Here is a 17895-nt window from a genome sequence, read left to right on the forward strand (position 1 = left end):
ATATTCACGGGAGATAGAGGGGCTCTCACGAGAGAGGCAATGAAGGGGAAAGATGAAGATGAGAGATTTTTGCACATTGAGGCATTTTTGTCTTTATACATTAGGGTATTTCTATCTTACACTTTAAAATTTTTAATGAGTTGTATAGAGAAGATTATGGATTGCAAATAGCCAGCCCTCCCGCTCTAGAGATGACGCTTTCATCCATCAATTAAACTTACTCATCACCACCAGATTATTTGAAATTACGGCGTTGTATTCCTTCATTTTGTTTCTATTACTGGGTCTGGGTTCACTGTTATTCTTGCACTTAATTAGCACCCGATCAATAACTTTTTTCTTCTTTTCCTCCGCATTGTTTCGGTGTGGGTTCACTGTTTTTCTAGTGCAGCATTGCCATTTCTTCGATTATTCTTACTATAGTTGGCACAATGACCTCAATAAAACCATGCAAGAACATAATTTGAGGGCACTTTACTCTGTTAACCATTTATAGGGACACCAGACCACTAGCAACAGCAATAAATCAGCACCAATGTAAACAGCACGCTAGTCAGACCAACGGCAAAAGTGTTCTTTTTTGAAGTGAATTTGAATATACACACATATACATATACCTATCCTCGAATACTAGACATCTTTCCGTAATCTACTCTTACATATCCTGGAAGACAACTTATACAGAGAGATCAAGTGTTCTTCTCTAAAATTGAGAGTGCCGGTGTCAAATAGTTATTTGCTTTGTCGGGTAAATGTGCTACCTGCGTGGATGAAATTAAAAGATTAAAATGCAGCTCCAGTGCAAGCTAATGAATTCAAGTTTCTTTACATTCCTACCAAAGATTGATGTGCCTTACCAGCTCATAGAGCTCCTTCCCTGGCTCAGCCACGTATTCATAACATACCTGCCCAGAAATCAGTAAATATTAGCTTGACATAATTTAAAACATTAACCTTCTAACTAAATAGACAACGTTACCCACATCAAAGCTCCTGTTCCTTGCAGTTGAATCATGCAATGCCTTCACACAGATATCAGCCACATCAGCGCAGCTGATGCCCTGTATAGATCGATGATTGTGGGAACATTAGTTTTTTCCCATACCCTGACTCAAAAGTGGGAAATGGGAATATACATGTGTATATAGTTTTTTTGTAATGACAAGCATCCATTGGGAATATCTTTTATTATCACCTGAGAAATCCTGTTTCCCTGATCAAAGATGAGAGCACGTTGCCCACCAGGTTCTTCCTGAAAGAAACCATTTTAGCGAAACCACCATCATACGCCAGGGAGATGCTCCCGATTTTAAATATTTCCTATAGAGTCTTCCAACAATCCCAGATCCATGTGTTCAGCTACAGTTCTTATCTAAACATTTTGAATTTTTAAACCATTAATTTTTTTTTTGCTCGGCAAAAGAAATTTATTATTATTATTATTATTATTTTTTGGAATAATAACTTTATTAAGAAACCAGCCAAAGGATCAAGGAGATAGCCTTGAAAAGGAATACAAATATTAAACGGTCCAAGGGCACAACGGTGAACGCCACCCAAGACCCAAAAAAGAAGGAAGGTAAGATGCCAACCAAAACACCAAGGATCAAAGGAAAAACCTCCTAAACCATAAACCAAAGCAACTCCAAACCCCAACCAAAAAAACGCATACATTTGCATAGAAACCAGACCAAAAAGAAGCAAAGCAACAGAAACACAGCCCACATCGACACCCCTGCGAAAATATCCTAGAACCTTGCAACCAGCAAACCAAAAGACTAATAAAACAAACCCCAAATCGGAACCAAAGAAACCGCACCACCGCATCCAACAGGAAAAATAGGACCAGAACTCCATGGAAAGAGGCAAAGACAACCTGATAAAGCTAATATATGTCACAACTGCAGCAAGATCCAAAACTAATTCCTAACTATAGCACCACCTATATATCAAGACTTGCAAAGATTGACACTAATAAGTACTGTGTAAATGCAGCAGTCATATCATTCACTGAATTTGAAAATTGTAGCATGAAAAGCACAATAGAAACTAGATAAATGTAGTCTCTCAATCTGAGTTGCTTGTGACAACTGACAATAACAACAAAATGTAGGTAATAACCTGTAGCGGACCAGGGCGAATTATAGTGTATCCAAGGCCTGATCTTCTTAATGAATCTTCCCCAGCCTAGAGAAATCTTCAGAATAAGTTCAAATGCATGAAAACTTAAACAACAAAATAGGGGAAAACGCGGAAAAAAAATGGCAAACCTTTTTGGCTTTCAAAACCTGCTCCCTTCTGGTAGGTTCTATTCCTAATCCTGTACAAGAAACTAAGATAAAGTCCGTTTCTTCCCCAGTCTGCGAAGAGTTGATCATCAAATTACATTCAAGCATGATCAAAACAATATTCATAGGTAAGCTCAACTTAATAAGTAATACAGCATCAGAGGTGTCAATCCAGATGGTAATAAAACATAGGGTGAAGTCCATTTTACCCCCAACGTTTTGGGCTTTGTGCACATCACCCCCCAACGTTTTGGGCTTTGTGCACATCACTTCCTTGAACTTTTGAACTTGACCACACAGCCCCTGTGGTTTTTGGAGAGAAAAGCACTGTTATAGATTCCATCCCTATTCACAGTCCGTATCATACACGTATGACGTATCTACCCCAAAAATCTTCTTGTTGTGGGAGGTAGGAGCGGGAAGAGTACCTGAGGTCGCCCTCCGGGTATATGGCGGTTGCTACGATGGTGCTCGGGAACCACCGGAGGTGGAGGAGGAGAGAGCTCGGGGCGGACTTAGAGAGAGAGAGGGATGGCAGTGGAGAGTAGGTGTGTGTTAGTTGTGTGTCTTGAATGCTTGTTGAATGCTTGTCTTTTATATGAGCCTTGGAGATGGGAGAGAGCCAGGTGTAAGGCTCCTCCCCATTGGTGGACAGAGTGGAGGTTGGCCTCTTTTCCTCTTTTAGTTCCAAGTCAGGCATCGGAGCCCGTAACCGAGGAACCGGGAGAGGCTATTTTGGTGATACATGGAGACACGCATCATCTGCCAAGTCAGGTGGTAGGCATGATACGGGCTCTGAGGTGCCAGGCAGTAGGTATGATACTTCTTCCGAGATGTCAGATGGCGGTCGATGCCCCCTCTCTCTCTAGGACTGGTCAAGTTAGAGCTTGCCGGAGGCAAGCTCGTCCTCCTTGACAAACCCCTTGCTCTAGCCTCCAAGCCACATTCTTCCTTGGGTCCCGAGCGAGGTACCTAGGCCCTGCTCCTGGCCTAGGATGGTGTATAGAGTCGCCTTTAAGTATTCGGAGTCTTTGAAGTGTTGCGGAGGAGGTGAGGTGCCCGGAGGTGACCTCACTCCTCCATGGGTGGAGAGTTCTTGGAGGAGGCCTTGCTCCTCTGGAGGTTGAGATTGTGGATGAAGCTTGCTTCGACGGAGGCAAGGTTCGTGGAGGAGGTCTCCTCCTGAGTGGAACGCATAACTTGTGGAGGAAGCTTCACTTTGGCGGAGACAAGGTTCGTGGAGGAAGTATTCCTTCTCCGGAGACAGTATGTGGAGGAAGCCTCCTCCTGGGGGTGAACATTGTGGAGGAGGCATGCCCCCCCTAGAGGTGAGTATTGTGGAGGAGGCATGCCCCTCCTGAAGAATGAACTTTGTGGAGGAGGCATGCCCCTCCCAGAGGTGAACTTTGTGGAGGAGGCATGCTCCTCCCGGAGGTGATCTTTGTGGAGGAGGCATGCTCCTCCTGGAGGTAAACTTTGTGGAGGAGGCATGCTCCTCCAGGAGGTGGTCTTTGTGGAGGAGGCATGCCCCTCCTGGAGAATGAACTTTGTGGAGGAGGCATGCTCCTCCCGGAGGCGAACCTCGTGGAGGAGGCATGCTCCTCCCGGAGGCGAACCTCGTGGAGAAGGCATGCTCCTCCTAGGGATGAGCCTTGTGGAGGAGGCATGCTCCTCCTGGAGGATGAACTTTGTGGAGGAGGCCTTGCTCCTCCAGGAGATGATCACCGGCGGGGTTCTTGGAGAAGGTGCATCCGGTTGCGAGATATATCGTATACCCACACTTGTCAAAAGAGATTTTCCTCCAAAGAGAATGACAGAAGTGCCCTCGATTAATGATATCAAAAAAACCAGATTACCAGCTACTCCCCTTCACCATCTCCGCCTTCCTCCCTACACTATAGTCCCCACACAAAGCATAACAATAAAGATGATGACCAAGGGCATTGAAAGGATCAGTAGTGACCCCTGCTGATAGAAATTGAATGGGCCTCAAAAGGACCTCCTGCAAAGCCACCAAATCGGTAAATTCATTTGAATTGCCACTAAAATGGCCACAAGAGAGGCATTGGTTGACAATCCAAGTCGCCCAAAAATCAACCAACTGCTCTCTCGTGAACTCAACAAAACCCAGTTCCCTAATTCTGTCTCCAAGTCGAACGCAATCACAAAACCAAGTGGAAGAAAAGAGAAAGCCAATGAACAACCCAGTTCGCTTTTGAATGGTGGGACACTAGTTACCTCAAGTTGGAGATCAAGCAGATGGGCAAACCAACGAAGATCTCCGACGTTTTTGCAGTTTGGAATTTTCTGCCTGAAGGATTGATTTTGGTTGAAGGGGGTGGGCATAGGTGGAAGCAGGTTTTTTTTTTAGGTAGTGGATTTGCATACAAGCGACATGAATATTGATGAGTTCGTCTACTCTCAATCTTGGCTCAATTACTCAAACCCATCAAGACAATGTTATTATCTCTCCTGCAGCCCTGCCGGCTGCCACAATCAAACACGAGTTGCATAACCTTTCTCTTGCATATTTATGCATGCATATGTTAATCCTCTTTAAATTGCATGGAGGAAGGAGGCAGTAGTCGTTAGTTTGGAGGCTATGAGTTGTGACTGGAGAGATCATTGGTGGAGGACGATAGTCAAAATTTCATGGAAACCCAGTGTGTGTGTGTGTGTGTGGGAGAGAGAGAGAGAGAGAGAGAGAGAGAGATTTAGGGTTTTCCCCACTTTCTTTTTGCCATTAATGAAGTTGCATGTAACACGTTCCAAAGTCGGGGAAGTGATGCGCACGAGGCCCAAAATATTGGGAGAAAACAGACTTTGAGCTAAAACATATATTGGAAAAATATCATTGCCGCTTTGAAAAACGAATTTATGTTCACATCGACAAAAATGAATACAAGTAACTAGTACAACACCCAGAAAAGACCTACAAGCAACTTTAAGAAACATGGCTACCATCTAACAGCAAGGCATGAAAATGACTATATATCCAAGGCAAAAAATTATGGCAGCAGAACAATTCCAACTTTAATGGCACATCAAATTTAAGGCAACTTATAAAGTCAGGATAGCTTTGACTTCCCAAGTCAATGGGATGCAAGGCTTGACAAGTGGGTTCGTCCAAATTCGTAACCATTGGAAGAGGTAGTAAAAGAGTAGAAAAGGAACGGCCACATAGCGGGGTTAATAAGAGGTTGGCGGCGACTTACAGGCATGGATTGTAAGTCGGGTAGGGAAATAGTCCGGCTAAAAGGAGCCATTGAAATGCGCCCTCAATTGAATGGAGCTACTGTTGACCCAAATCCAGTAGCTGGCATTGAAGTATTATCACTACAGTACTCTTATACAGCACACGGGGTGTTGAGCTACTAAGAAACAACACGATGAGTGTAAGCTACTAAGAAACAACACGATGAGTGTAGCAGAAATGAAAAAGTTGACATGAACTTGTGGTAAGACTTTGTGAGATAGAATTGAAAATGAAAACCTTTGCGGAATGATAAGGGTAGCACCCATAGAAAAGATGAGATGTAGCACTAGGGGAAGGGTTAGACCAAAATTGACTTTAGAGACAATAGTTCAAACGGATCTAGGTTCTTTTAGATATCACGAAACATGATTGCCTCACAGATCTTAATGGAGAAAACGGATTTATATAGCCTACTCCAATTGATTGGGACTTAAGGCTCGGTTTGGTTTGAGAATCAAACCAAGGAAATCAACCTAACTACTCCAAGTTGAGTGCATAAATCTAAATTTGAAACATCAAGCTCCGCAAAATTGTAGCTTGTCGGGTTGTAGACACATATTGTAACCTCGGTATGGTTTCTCGGTTCCTTTTTCTCTCTCCCTCTCCTTCTTGTTTTTCCAACCCCCTCCTTTGCTTCTCTTCGCCATTCTTCTCTTTACTGTCTCTCTCCGTCCCCTGTTTTCTTGATCTGTTCTCCCGTGTTTTTTCTATCGTCCGATTTTTTAATGGGTTAACCGGATCTCGGCCTAATGGCAAGGTGGGTCAAGCGGTGATGGGTGGCTGATTGGTGTGGTCTCCCACAGTTGGTCGCTGTTGGGCTCTGCGGTTCTTGCCTAACGGCTTGGGTAAGCATCCACGGCAGTCTGGATGCTTTGACTGTTTGTTTTGTCTATCCATGGGGTTTGGCCGGTGGTGGCTCGGTGGTGTTTGGAGGTGGGGCTACAGCATTGTTGGGTTGTTGGTTGACTGGTTACGGTGGTTGGCGGTGGCGGACGGTAAGCTTAGAATCTCCCAGAGGAGTAGTTTAGGTTTTGGGTTTCTTGGGCTGGGCTTAGCCCAAGAAACCCAAAACCTTGGTGGGCTAGGTTTTTCTTTATGAGCTATATTTTGTTTGATCTGGGCATTTTAGGCCCATAGGGTTAGTTTGATCTGTTTATTGTATATTCTGGGCATTTTAGGCCCTTAGATGTTTAGGGCTTCGTCTCTTTTGGCTGTAATTCCCAACCTTTGGTTGGATTCCCCTCCCATTTTCCTAATAAAATGTTACTCTTGCCGATCAAAAAAAAAAAACTTGTCTTTTGGCACCATTTTTGTCAATCCCTAACTATTAAATTACAAGTAATTAATGACAATAAAATCCAACAACACTCAACGACTGGTGATAGGTGCGTAAATACGCCTATTTGCGCCACCTAACTTAAGCTTGTTATGTTCTTTTAATGCGCTACTTGGGGTTTCATACTTGTTAATTGTGTTTCAGGATTCTCGGAACCGACGGTTAACATTTGGAGCTAAAAGCACAAAATCATATTTAACGCAAAGCCGATCCCGATCCAATTGATCCAGAGACGACGAAATTATATTGGATAACGAGAAGTACCCAATCAAATTCCTAGCTACCTTGTGGAAATTTGAAGCATAAAGTTATATAGTCTCTGCACGTGATTTGTGGCTGGGAATTGGGCCATATATTTGCCATGATTTGTAACAAAATGGGAGAGTTTGGAAATTAAAGGTGGGCCCATTAATTATAATTTCTGGAAAAATACAATTCGGAAAGCGGCAACTATATATGGGAGAAAAGGGTTTTGTTTATATATCATATTTTCCCACGGCAGAAACGGGAGAACGGTGGTGGCCATCAGGATACTTTTTCATCACGCGAAAACAGAGAACTGGGCAGCAATCACCACGCCTCGCGAATCACGGCCAAACCGATACAGGAGCTTTGGGTTTTATTCTTTTACTATTTATTAGAAAGCTTTCAGTTTATTGTTCAATGGAGTTTTGTTCTTACATGATTATTTGTTCTCACTCCATGAACGGCTAATCTACTCGGCTAGGGTAATGAGGAGGTCTCTCCAAGTAGCATAGTTGTCTGATTCTAGGGTTTTATATTCAACTTGATTGTGTGACTTGATCGATTCATAACTTTTTATGAAGTTTGATATTTTTTTGACATTCGAATGTGTTTGTATCCATGGTTTCAAGCATTGTCATACAATGATTTTTAATATTTCAGGATAGGTTTTGAGATAGACTATACGACGTGAGACGGATCGTGCCGTTGGTTAAATTCAATGAGACGATCTGTGCCGTGTTGAGATAGCCTATACGGAGTGCGAATCTTGATTATCTTTTTGGGAATTATCGATAGGAATTGCTACCCTACGGTAATCTGGTTGAATGTTGAATATGAACACTAGGTTTTGAAACAATTGCGTTACAGAGGGAGACTGAATCGGAAACCCTAGTCCCATCTCTCATCAGTTTACAACTCCTTTAATCTGCTTTCTAGTTTAGTTTTAGTTTAATCAATCCAAATCAAAATCCAACTTCTCTTTACTTTTCGAATTAAATTAGAAATTAATTGAAACTACTGCAACTCAGCTTTTTACTCCCTGCGGACGATCCTGGACTTAACCACTGTTCTTCGGAATACTAGTTAATTCCTTGGTTTTATAAATTATATTTTTGGTGCGAAAACGACAGACCAATTGGTAAAAAAAAATCCCCATCCCCACCACAATATGTTGCCAGCGAAATTTATAACTTGTTTGTTCGTGCAAATCTAAAAATAGTATTTATATCTACAATTACACTTACGGTGAGAAAAAACTGACACAGAATCATGGTTTCTGTGAAAGAGAACCTAAGCGATCCATACATGGTGAGAGAAGAAATGGTTATGTACTTAACTTAAACTCTAGACCATAAAGAGAATATATAACGGGATTAATCAATTGCACAGTAAAGAGGACGTATTCAAGTTTAAATAGGAAATGTGCAAAGCACATGTACAACACAAGACAAGAATGATCTAATTGCGGAACAACTGCCGCTTTTGCTATAGCTTCATGTAAAAGCTATAGCTTCATGTGTATGTTGGGCCAATTTCCTAACAACCTAAGCCTTTGGGTCATTGTATCATTAGGTGGGCAGCATTGGGTTAAGTTTGTTCATTAGCATTTGTTCTCATTTGCATTTTGCTTCTACCCTTCATATTTTGGTTCTGCTCTATGGAAGTCTGTATCTCTACATACAAGACAAGGTTGTATGTGAGGGGTAGTGTTGAATAGCTTGATAAACATTGAATGGGTTCATTCCTAGCAACTTAAGGTTCTGGGTGATGATCAACCAAATTAATGCAATAAACTACGATAAACAGCCTGTATAAACTTACGGGCAATGCTTTAATATATTCCATTATGAGTTGAAAACTTCTCATATCTTGTTTCATTCCAGCAGGTCCTTCAATTGGCCTCTGCAGAAAGACAATCATCCATAAAATCAGCAGAGATCAATTGACATCCAACTTTCATACTATGCCAAAGTATCAATCTGTATTAAACTAACTCAGTTGTAGTTACAACCGACATCTCTTGTACAATCTGGAGGCTCGAATAAATACTCCTTCGTCCCATCTGTTTGTTCAGTTCTTGACTTTTGGTTGTCCCAAAATGTTTGTCTCGTTGAGAAGTTATTAGACCAAAAGCTCCACAATTTCCATTGTCCTTTATTTTTTGAATGAAAGTAAAAAAGATAAATAAAAAATTGGAGGTGACTTTTGAAAAGTTGAGCATTTAAATGTGCAATGATCTTGTTCCCATAAAAAGTTGCATTTCCAACAATTGGACAAACAAACTGGGGCTCAGGGAGTAGGCTGATGAAGGGAGCATCAAAACATAACACGAAAAATATCAAGTCATCAACAAGGAGGATATAAATTTGAGTCACTTTTATTTTCTACAATGATTGACAGAAAAAAGGAAAAACATAAATTGTTTTTGTTCTTAATCCATCAAACAGGATAAAAGTTAGATCCACTACGAAAAAACAAGGGAATGAAGTCCAAAAGGACACTCCAACTTCAAATAGTACCATTTCTGAAAATCCTAGATAATTATCCTCTTCTGACACGTAGACTATTTTTCACGTTAAATATGTTTGCAGTTGTGGGAAATAGAACACAAACATGTTAGAAGCAGTGAATCAAGAAGTTATGACCAAGAGATTTTACTGAAATTTCGATAGAAATAAGGCAAAGATAATTCTCCCGGCACGAAGGAAACGGGAGGCCTTGTTAGAGTTTGCAGAGATGCTGGAGTAGACTTTATATGAGGATATCAGGTGATATGGGGTATGGAAGACTCAACAAACATGGTATACTTCAGCTATTTCCATTCTTGATTATTTTCTGGTGCTTCGAAGGTTAATAAAGGACAGGAGATTCATCTGGACTGGGAGTGTGCTCTAGTATGGTCTATGGAGAGCAGAAATTTCAGATGTTTTTTAAACTCATACCTATGGTACTATATTAGAATGTATGGTCACAAATTTTTATGCCATATTTCCATATAAGACGAGGAATCATTTTCTGCAGGAATAAAAGAAGCAGAAACGGTTGGGCATTAAAGCATTACATGGTGGTAGAGATGAGTTGAAACCCAGGGCTGGAGGTAGAATGGATGAAGCTGAACAAAATGGAGGCAGGAAAGGAGTTGAAGGAATGCCATTCAACTCTTGGGGGAGAGGGATTTTTCTTTCAATTGGACAAGCATGGGGACTGCGGTGGTCTGACAGATAATACAAAGTCAAAAAGTAGAATGGTCCACGTATGATGCAGAATGGTTACTGAGCTCCAGTTTAAGACTTTCATAGTTGATAAGCCCTCAATAGTGTAAATAAAGGGGCTTATCTCTCCCATTTTTGTCACACTCACGCGCACAATTTACTTTGTTTGAATGATATTGTGCAGAGTTTGTGTTCTTGTCAGTTATAGGTTGAACGGAAGAATAAGGCGTGTTTTGACGCGTGGATGGCTACCAAAGAGTGTCCAAGACTCCGAGGCCACGTGGTGCCCCGCGATCGAGCCCGAAAAGTCATGAAAAGAAGCTTTGAAGCATACTCGGGATACCCAAGGGTCAAGGGAAGTGAGGGAGATACAAGGATTTTACCCAAAACAATTTATTTTCCAACCAATTGAGGGTATAATCGTCATACCTTTTGATGTACAAATCATTTCTGATCCAAATCACTTGGGTTAGAAAGTAGACTCAACAAGCTTTCCAACGGTCCAAAGAACACGTAAATCCAACTTTGTAACAACTTAGGGACATTTTAGACTTTTGACACACAACTTCTTAGGGGTATAAATAGCTTCTAACCCCATTTTACTAGGTGATCTCCCCTTTTACTTTCTCTCTCTACCTCCCTCTCTTAGGGTTAGCTCTCAATCCTCCATGGATTGAGCTTAGATTTTCATTTTCTCTTGTAATTTCTTCAAGAACCATGTAAGTACTCTTCATTTCAGTCAATGTTCTAGTTTAATTTCATGTTTTGTGTTCTCTCCTCTTTTCTTGTTGATTTCATTTCCCATGGAGGGGTAGCCTCCTTGGGCTTGGTCATGGGAGTGGTGCTATGTGCACCGACCATTTCCATACCGACGGCCGCGAGCGGCTGTCTCCGGCCACCGGACAGCCGATCCGAGCCGTCCAAAAATTTAAAAAAAAGAAACCAAGGGGCCCATCGCGGGAATCAACGGCATTCGATGTGTGTAGGGTGCTTGATCTAAACACCCTATTTTTTGTGTATATCTGTTTAGATCAAGCACCCTACACACATCGGATGCCGTTGATTCCCGTGTAGGGCCCCTCGGTTTTTTTTTTAAATTTTTTTGGACGGCTCGGATTGGCTGTCCGGTGGCCGGAGACGGCCGTGCGCGGCCGTTGGTACGATTTCCCTACGTATCCGTCGGTACCTATATCTTTACGCTGGTCATGGGGTGATTTTCATCTTATGACCTAGGTTATTCAATATCTTCTCATCTTGATCATCAAAACTTGTTTGTGAATGGATTAAGTTCTTACCTTTTTAAACCAAACCTAGGGTTGTTAACCTTCTTGATTATGTGTAGACAAGGACTTGATCTCTTGTCACATATAATGCTTGGAGCAATGTCACTCTAAGTGTTTGATAAAATGACTCAAAGAACTTGTTGAGCTCTTACCCTTTTGATACAAAGCTAGGGTTGTTAACATCTTTAATTGTGTGTAGACAAGAGACTTGGCACACACAATGCTTGGAACCATGTGACTCTAAGCGTTTGATAAAATGCATAAAAGAGTTCACCCCATTTCCAAACACCATTTCTAAGTAAACAAGATTTCCATTGTCAAATTCTCCGAGTGAGAGCAAATGGCTTTGACTCTCACTTGAGTTATCATTGAGAAGAGTTGATTGACCTAGGTTGTGGATGGTTTGAACCTCTAGACCTCGCTTTAGTTAAATTTACTTTCAAGTTCATTTCTAGTCAAATTAGAGGTAGAGAGAGAGAATTCCACCCTAATCAAACTCAAAATGTTGGTCATCTTAATGCGAAACCACCTACATAAAACAAACCTCCGGCCAAGCTACATTGGCTCCTTGTGGATTCGACCTCGGTCTAACCGAGTGTTATGTTGCAACTGACAAAGCCCTACGCTTGGGGCACCTCTCTACTACAGCACACAATTAGGTCGCAAGCAATAGTCAGATCACAAGTTGGGCAGCTGGTAAGAGAAGAAAAATTGAAGGTAGATGCACAATTCCTATCCAAGAACCAACCGGAAAAACCAAGGAAGAAATTAGAGAGGCTTAGGAATACTAAGACCAAAAACTATCAAATTCATCTTTTGAAAAAAGTAAGGAACAAAAATGAGTGAAACATAAGTTGTAGCGGGAGAAAAACCTGTCTTCTCGGCTCAAAACGAATGGTCAAGGTGTGTACAAGAAACGGATCTAATGGAGGATCATCCGCTTTCACTGGTCGGAAACTTGAAAATGGTATCCTCACCTATCCAAACAAATATGAAAATGTTGTAAGATCTGCACCTGTAGAATGTATATAAGGGTGACTGATTGACATAGATTGGTTGCACCAAACAGAACCACTGGTTCTTTACATACTGGAAAGAGATTGTTTACCCTGCAAAATCCTACTTTTGTGCTGAATCGAGAAAAATACATTCTGCTTTGAGATGTGTCCGCTGGAGGGCCAGCTTCCAGAATTAAGACATAAGACCTACCATTCCCACCAACAGAGAGCAGTAGACCTTCATATCTAAGCATGAATACAATTAGGAAATCAATGATGATTCTTTTCAATTCAGACAAAAGTATGAGCTCAAACAGAATCTACTGGTATTCAGTGTCCTGTGAGACCAATGGCCTTTGGGTTGTTTGGATATCACATGCCTGTCAAGAGAGCGACCCAAAGGAAGCGAAAGCTTCTTTGATAGTTCCACGTATCCTCCTCTGGTGAAAACATAACCTGTAATCAAGACCAAGGAATAGAGCTCAACAAAGAAGGGACATGAAACTCTTCCCAAAGCTTTATTATAGTTGCATCTCTGGCAAAAAAGGTTAGACTACTTTGCAGTTAACAATTTTTCTCCTACAGTCATCTGACATGTCTGGTAACAAAATGTTTTAGTTGCTCAAATTATGAATGAGAAAAAATTCAATCCAATTCAGCCCCGGTATAAATAGGTTGTCCCAAAACTGTGCAGTTAGAAAATTTGGGGCTCATTACGGGCCCCATTTGATGATATGAATCGTTCATATTCTACAACTCAACAGAAACATTAACCTACCAAAAACTCATGTCGCTCGGATACCAATTTTTGATAGATGAAAGCGTTCCTATAAGCTATGGTTGGTATACCATCAACATGAATTTTCATAAGACTACTGTTCTCAACAAGTTCTAAAAGATGAGTGGCTTCAGATCATCAAAATGGGCCCACATTGAGCCCAGAAGTGCGGAAACTGCACATTGTGGTCCACTTTAGTGAGTAGGCAAGTCCCTAAGTTTAAGAAAGTCAAATCCTAATAAATACAAGTTCAGAATAAGCCTGGATTCTTAGTTGACTCTCTCCTACTCAAATACTTTTTATTTCTTCTATAACGATTCCATCAGCAAGTCATCACAAATGGTAGATGGACTAGTTCAGAATATTCAGAGAATAATTCAGAATGTTCTGATAGCAGCCTGTAAATCTAATGTGCAAACTGGAACATGATTAGTTCTCGGGGGTGTGACACCATGTTATAAAGGCATGAGGACGTAGCCAATGTGGACAACATTGTTATGGTTCACAATGGGAAGTTGGGAACAGCAATTTACCTGAGAAAACTGCATCTCCACTTTCAGCGATTTCAAATTTAGCATCCATACCCCCGTCATACTTGGCAGGTACCGCATCTTGAAAATAGGTTCCTTGGCGAACATCCCACCCATTTAGTGAATCAGCAGACTTGAACTTTGCAAGTAAAAGCTTACTTTTGCTGCTTTTGCCAGCTCGTAGTTGTGCCAATTTATTGTTGTAGTCCTACAATTGCGCTTGACCTCAGATTCACCCAATAAGTCTAAAAACGGGAATTTGGACAACCCATAAAAATATAAAGCAGCAATAAAACATAGTTATGTAATTCACAGACATGACCATATTGACCTAGCTAACGAACTGACATGTTTTGGTTTACTTAATTTTGACAAGAACACATGCACAATAGACAACACAGACTAATGTATACCATTAAGAAGCATCGAATGAATAATAAACTATGTTTAGCACATCAAAGAGATGTGCAGCATTATAATGACCCAATAAAAAACCATACCTTCTAAAGCAAATCAATTTAGAAGCGTGACGATAGTGTCACATGCTTGAGAGGCCTTTAAAGACTGATAATAGACAATACAAGGGAGAAGGGAAACCTGGAATGCTTTCGTAAGGTTGGAAACCCCCTGATAGTCAACTCTGTTGAGATCCCCAGTGATGGAGGAACGAGCAGTGGCACAATAGATAATTTTGTTGCAACCTTTGACAGCAGCTTTAAGATTCGAGGGGTCACCAACATCCCCAATCACTATCTCCACAGATGTTGGAAGCATGTCCACAACTTGCTGATCTGCCTTCCTAACTAGAGCCTGAATTAGAAATTTTGTTGAAAAAAGTCAAGACTAAAATTGTTATGCACGTTGCTCAAAACATCCAAATAGGTTTCCATTACAACACATAATAGGAAAAACTATATGTCATATCAGGATTGAAGGAACTCAAGCCATCCTTCAAGCGAGGAATACCCACTTGATTGTATGACTTAGCTTGACCTCAGGTTCATCCTTTGCTCGAGAAGAAGAGACAGACATCAGAGAAGTGTTAGTCAAGGTACCATGAAGTAGAGAATGACATTCGTTCAATGTAGAAGCTCAAAGGACTCCCTCTCTCCCCTTTAATAATGGAGTATATGTAAAGTGGCGTCTTTTATTGGCAAGTTCTGAAAAGCCTCTTTGTGTCAGTGTAATTATAAGCAAATGTTGCCAAGTTTCCTTGCCTACTTAAAATAACATGCAATCTTTGTTTCTCCTCTTCATCTTCCATTTTCTCTCTCTCTTTTTCCAATTCTTCCTGTTCCCTTGTTCCTCTTCCTCTTACTCTTAACCAACATCAAATCTTGCATTTCTAAATATGTGACTTTGTGCATGCATCACCTGCTTCTAAAAGCATGTAGTAGAAACTTCCAAATCTTATAATGTTTTCGCAGAAGTATGAGTAAATTATTTAGAGGTTCAGTTATAAAGAGAAAAACAAGAAGTAAAACAAAAGAAGATAGAAATGGGGAAAATCCAAGCATACTACACATGAGACATGAGATAACTAATATTGCATCGACTGCAAATAAAATATTTGACAAGTTAATTTTGTTATATGCTGACATCTAATGTTAATATATACTATAAGCTTGAGTTCATAAAGTCCCTCACCATGATATGTTGTTTAGCTTAACGAAGGAAATGTATCCAAACTCTCTGTATAAGCTTTAATATTTTGACACTTTTGGAGACGTTAGTTTTTACATAATAAAAACAGCTTGAAATTACTGTAACACTTTCATAGAATAAGAACATATTTACAAAAACAAATTAACAAACTTACTCAGAATCATAGAACACAAGTTTGATAGGACAAGTGGAGTAGTGCTTCGGAAGGGTTGTGTCGTTGTGTGACTGTAGCATTCCCACAAAGTTCAAGGAAAACTTTCTATTGTACCGCTATATTAACAGTGGCGGCTTTAGGAATTCTTATAAGGGTGTTCAAAAATATATACATTATATACCTCTATAAACCACAACTATACATAGACAAAAAATTATCTATTCATATCAACTCATACAAAGTAGGAACTCCGTATTTTGCATAGCTCATGAATTTGCATATCCAAGACTGTATTGCATATCTCAACACATATCGATGAGAAATCATTATTTGTGGGGCTTTGCATTGTGGCCGATCACTAGATACAAACATTTCACTCATGTTACAGAGAGAGAGGGGAACTCAACCTTGACGATGTAACCCCTGAGCATGAGTTTGCGGACAACGATGCGGCCAACACGGCTGGTGGCACCAACAACAAGGACGGTGGTGTTCTGAGCGCCAGGGATGGCGAACTCACACATGGGACCGCCCTCGTTGATGAGAAGGCTAGTCTCGTCGTCTGTGCGAGTGGTCCTAGAGATCTGTCCCAACCCTGAGAACTTACGCCACAACTCATCGAATATTTGCCTTGACCGCCTCCCCAGTCCCACCGGGTTCACGTCGTCCAATTTTATCATCGCAGCAGTAGACGCCTGCTGCTGCTGCTGCTGCGATGATCGCTCCTCCTCCTCAACACCATTAATAATATCATTATTATCATCATTCTCCTGATTCTGATATTTCTCCTTATCATCCCCAGCAGCCCTTGCGACAACGGATAGGGAAATAAGTCTGTTACTACTCCGGTAGCAACTGAAAGAGCTGCTGGTAGGAATATGATTACGGAGGGGGATAGCACCAAGAACAAATTCCAATGGGGTTTTCGGTCGCCTAATTTTGCTGTAGGGATTGCTGCAAGTGTTTGTGAATGCTACTGCAGTAGCGGCGGCACTTGCACTTGTCAGTGTCATGTTGATATCCACCGGCTTTGGAGAGTTTATCCCAATCCCAAATGGGATGGCTATTTATCCTCCTGTATCTACGTGGGAAATGCTCTACTCACACCCCCCGCCAATCCGAAAGGCGAAACAATCGAACCCACATGATGTGTTCGGTGTTCCATAAGTACCGTAATGGATTATGGAACTATCTTACCCCCTCAAACTCAAAAGCGTAAAAGCTGTTTCACCTTTTTTTTTTTTTTTTTGTGTGTGTGGGGGGGGGGGGGGGGGGGGGGGGGGCCCTGTTTTGTGCTAAGCTGTTCCCCTTAACTACTAAATCGCACGGTTGGTGCCTCGTGGGCAGAGTTCCATTCTCATATCTCATTTCCAAAATTTTTGAAAATAAAGTAGATTAAGTTTAATGAATGAAAAAAAAACCTATTAAATTTCTCAGCAAAAGTTTTTCTACCTCCGTAATTAGTGGTAACACGATCAGAATAAACCTCGACCTTAAATTCAACAAATTCCAAAATGATTAAGATGGCTAAATGTTTAAATTGAATCTCTCAATGGGACTTGATTGTTCGACCAAAACAATAGTACTAGTATGGAACTATTTTCTAGAGACAATTCTAATTAAATTATGTGGTTAAAAATGTCCAACCAACAATAACTTTTGTATAAACTGTCAATTTAGGTTATGAATTGCTTTGACCATCGAGGTGGACCCAGAACGTGCTAAGAGATGTTCACAATGTGTCCCATGACTTTAGGCTCACAAAATCAAAATGCTCAATCAAACCACTTGGATGCATAATCAACTATGTAATGGACTAAATATTTCGCAAATTTAATGGATTGCCCACTGAAGATGCTAAAGCTTAATTGATTGTAGAATCAATTGGTAATCATCATTGATTTGTTGTCCAAGTTATGATCTTTTTTGTGAAAATGTTAGGATTATTTATGTTCTCAATTGGTTTAATTTTTCAAAGACAAAGTTGTGGTGTCAATATGTGAGTTTGTTGGCAAAAGCCATGTTTTCTTATTTTGTCTCATGTATTAACTACAAAACACTAAATTATTTATGAGCATTCGAGATGGAGTACTTGCGAACATTGGCGGTAGACTCGAGAGAGATTGTGGCTAGGTACTAACGTGCTTTG

At 40.8% G+C, this 17895-nt stretch overlaps 1 protein-coding gene and 1 long non-coding RNA gene across 4 annotated transcripts; both read right to left on the minus strand.

Moving 5' to 3' along the window:
* Positions 1-550: 550 nt before the first annotated feature.
* On the minus strand, positions 551-16923 carry LOC131336401 (protein HIGH CHLOROPHYLL FLUORESCENCE PHENOTYPE 173, chloroplastic). Of its 3 annotated transcripts, XM_058372218.1 has the most exons (13): positions 16154-16923; positions 14525-14737; positions 13931-14135; positions 13000-13075; positions 12730-12865; positions 12494-12598; positions 8948-9028; positions 2271-2360; positions 2122-2187; positions 1196-1252; positions 984-1061; positions 858-905; positions 551-761 (listed from the first exon to the last, which is right to left on the minus strand). In XM_058372218.1, the coding sequence occupies exons 1-13, from the start codon at positions 16757-16759 to the stop codon at positions 690-692; spliced, it is 1833 nt and encodes a 610-aa protein (XP_058228201.1). In that variant the 5' UTR covers positions 16760-16923; the 3' UTR covers positions 551-689. The 3 variants fall into 3 exon arrangements, with proteins under 3 accessions (XP_058228201.1, XP_058228202.1, XP_058228203.1); XM_058372219.1 differs by lacking the exon at positions 8948-9028 and having other exon boundaries at positions 16154-16887; XM_058372220.1 differs by lacking the exons at positions 551-761; positions 858-905; positions 984-1061; ... (1 more) ...; positions 2122-2187; positions 2271-2360 and adding an exon at positions 4592-5116 and having other exon boundaries at positions 16154-16890.
* On the minus strand, positions 9325-12487 carry LOC131336407 (uncharacterized). The gene is made up of 2 exons (XR_009202819.1): positions 11537-12487; positions 9325-11163 (listed from the first exon to the last, which is right to left on the minus strand). It is a non-coding gene; the product is annotated as an uncharacterized LOC131336407 (long non-coding RNA).
* Positions 16924-17895: the final 972 nt, after the last annotated feature.

The sequence above is a fragment of the Rhododendron vialii genome, chromosome 8a (assembly GCF_030253575.1).
Source record: "Rhododendron vialii isolate Sample 1 chromosome 8a, ASM3025357v1".
NCBI lineage: Eukaryota > Viridiplantae > Streptophyta > Magnoliopsida > Ericales > Ericaceae > Rhododendron > Rhododendron vialii.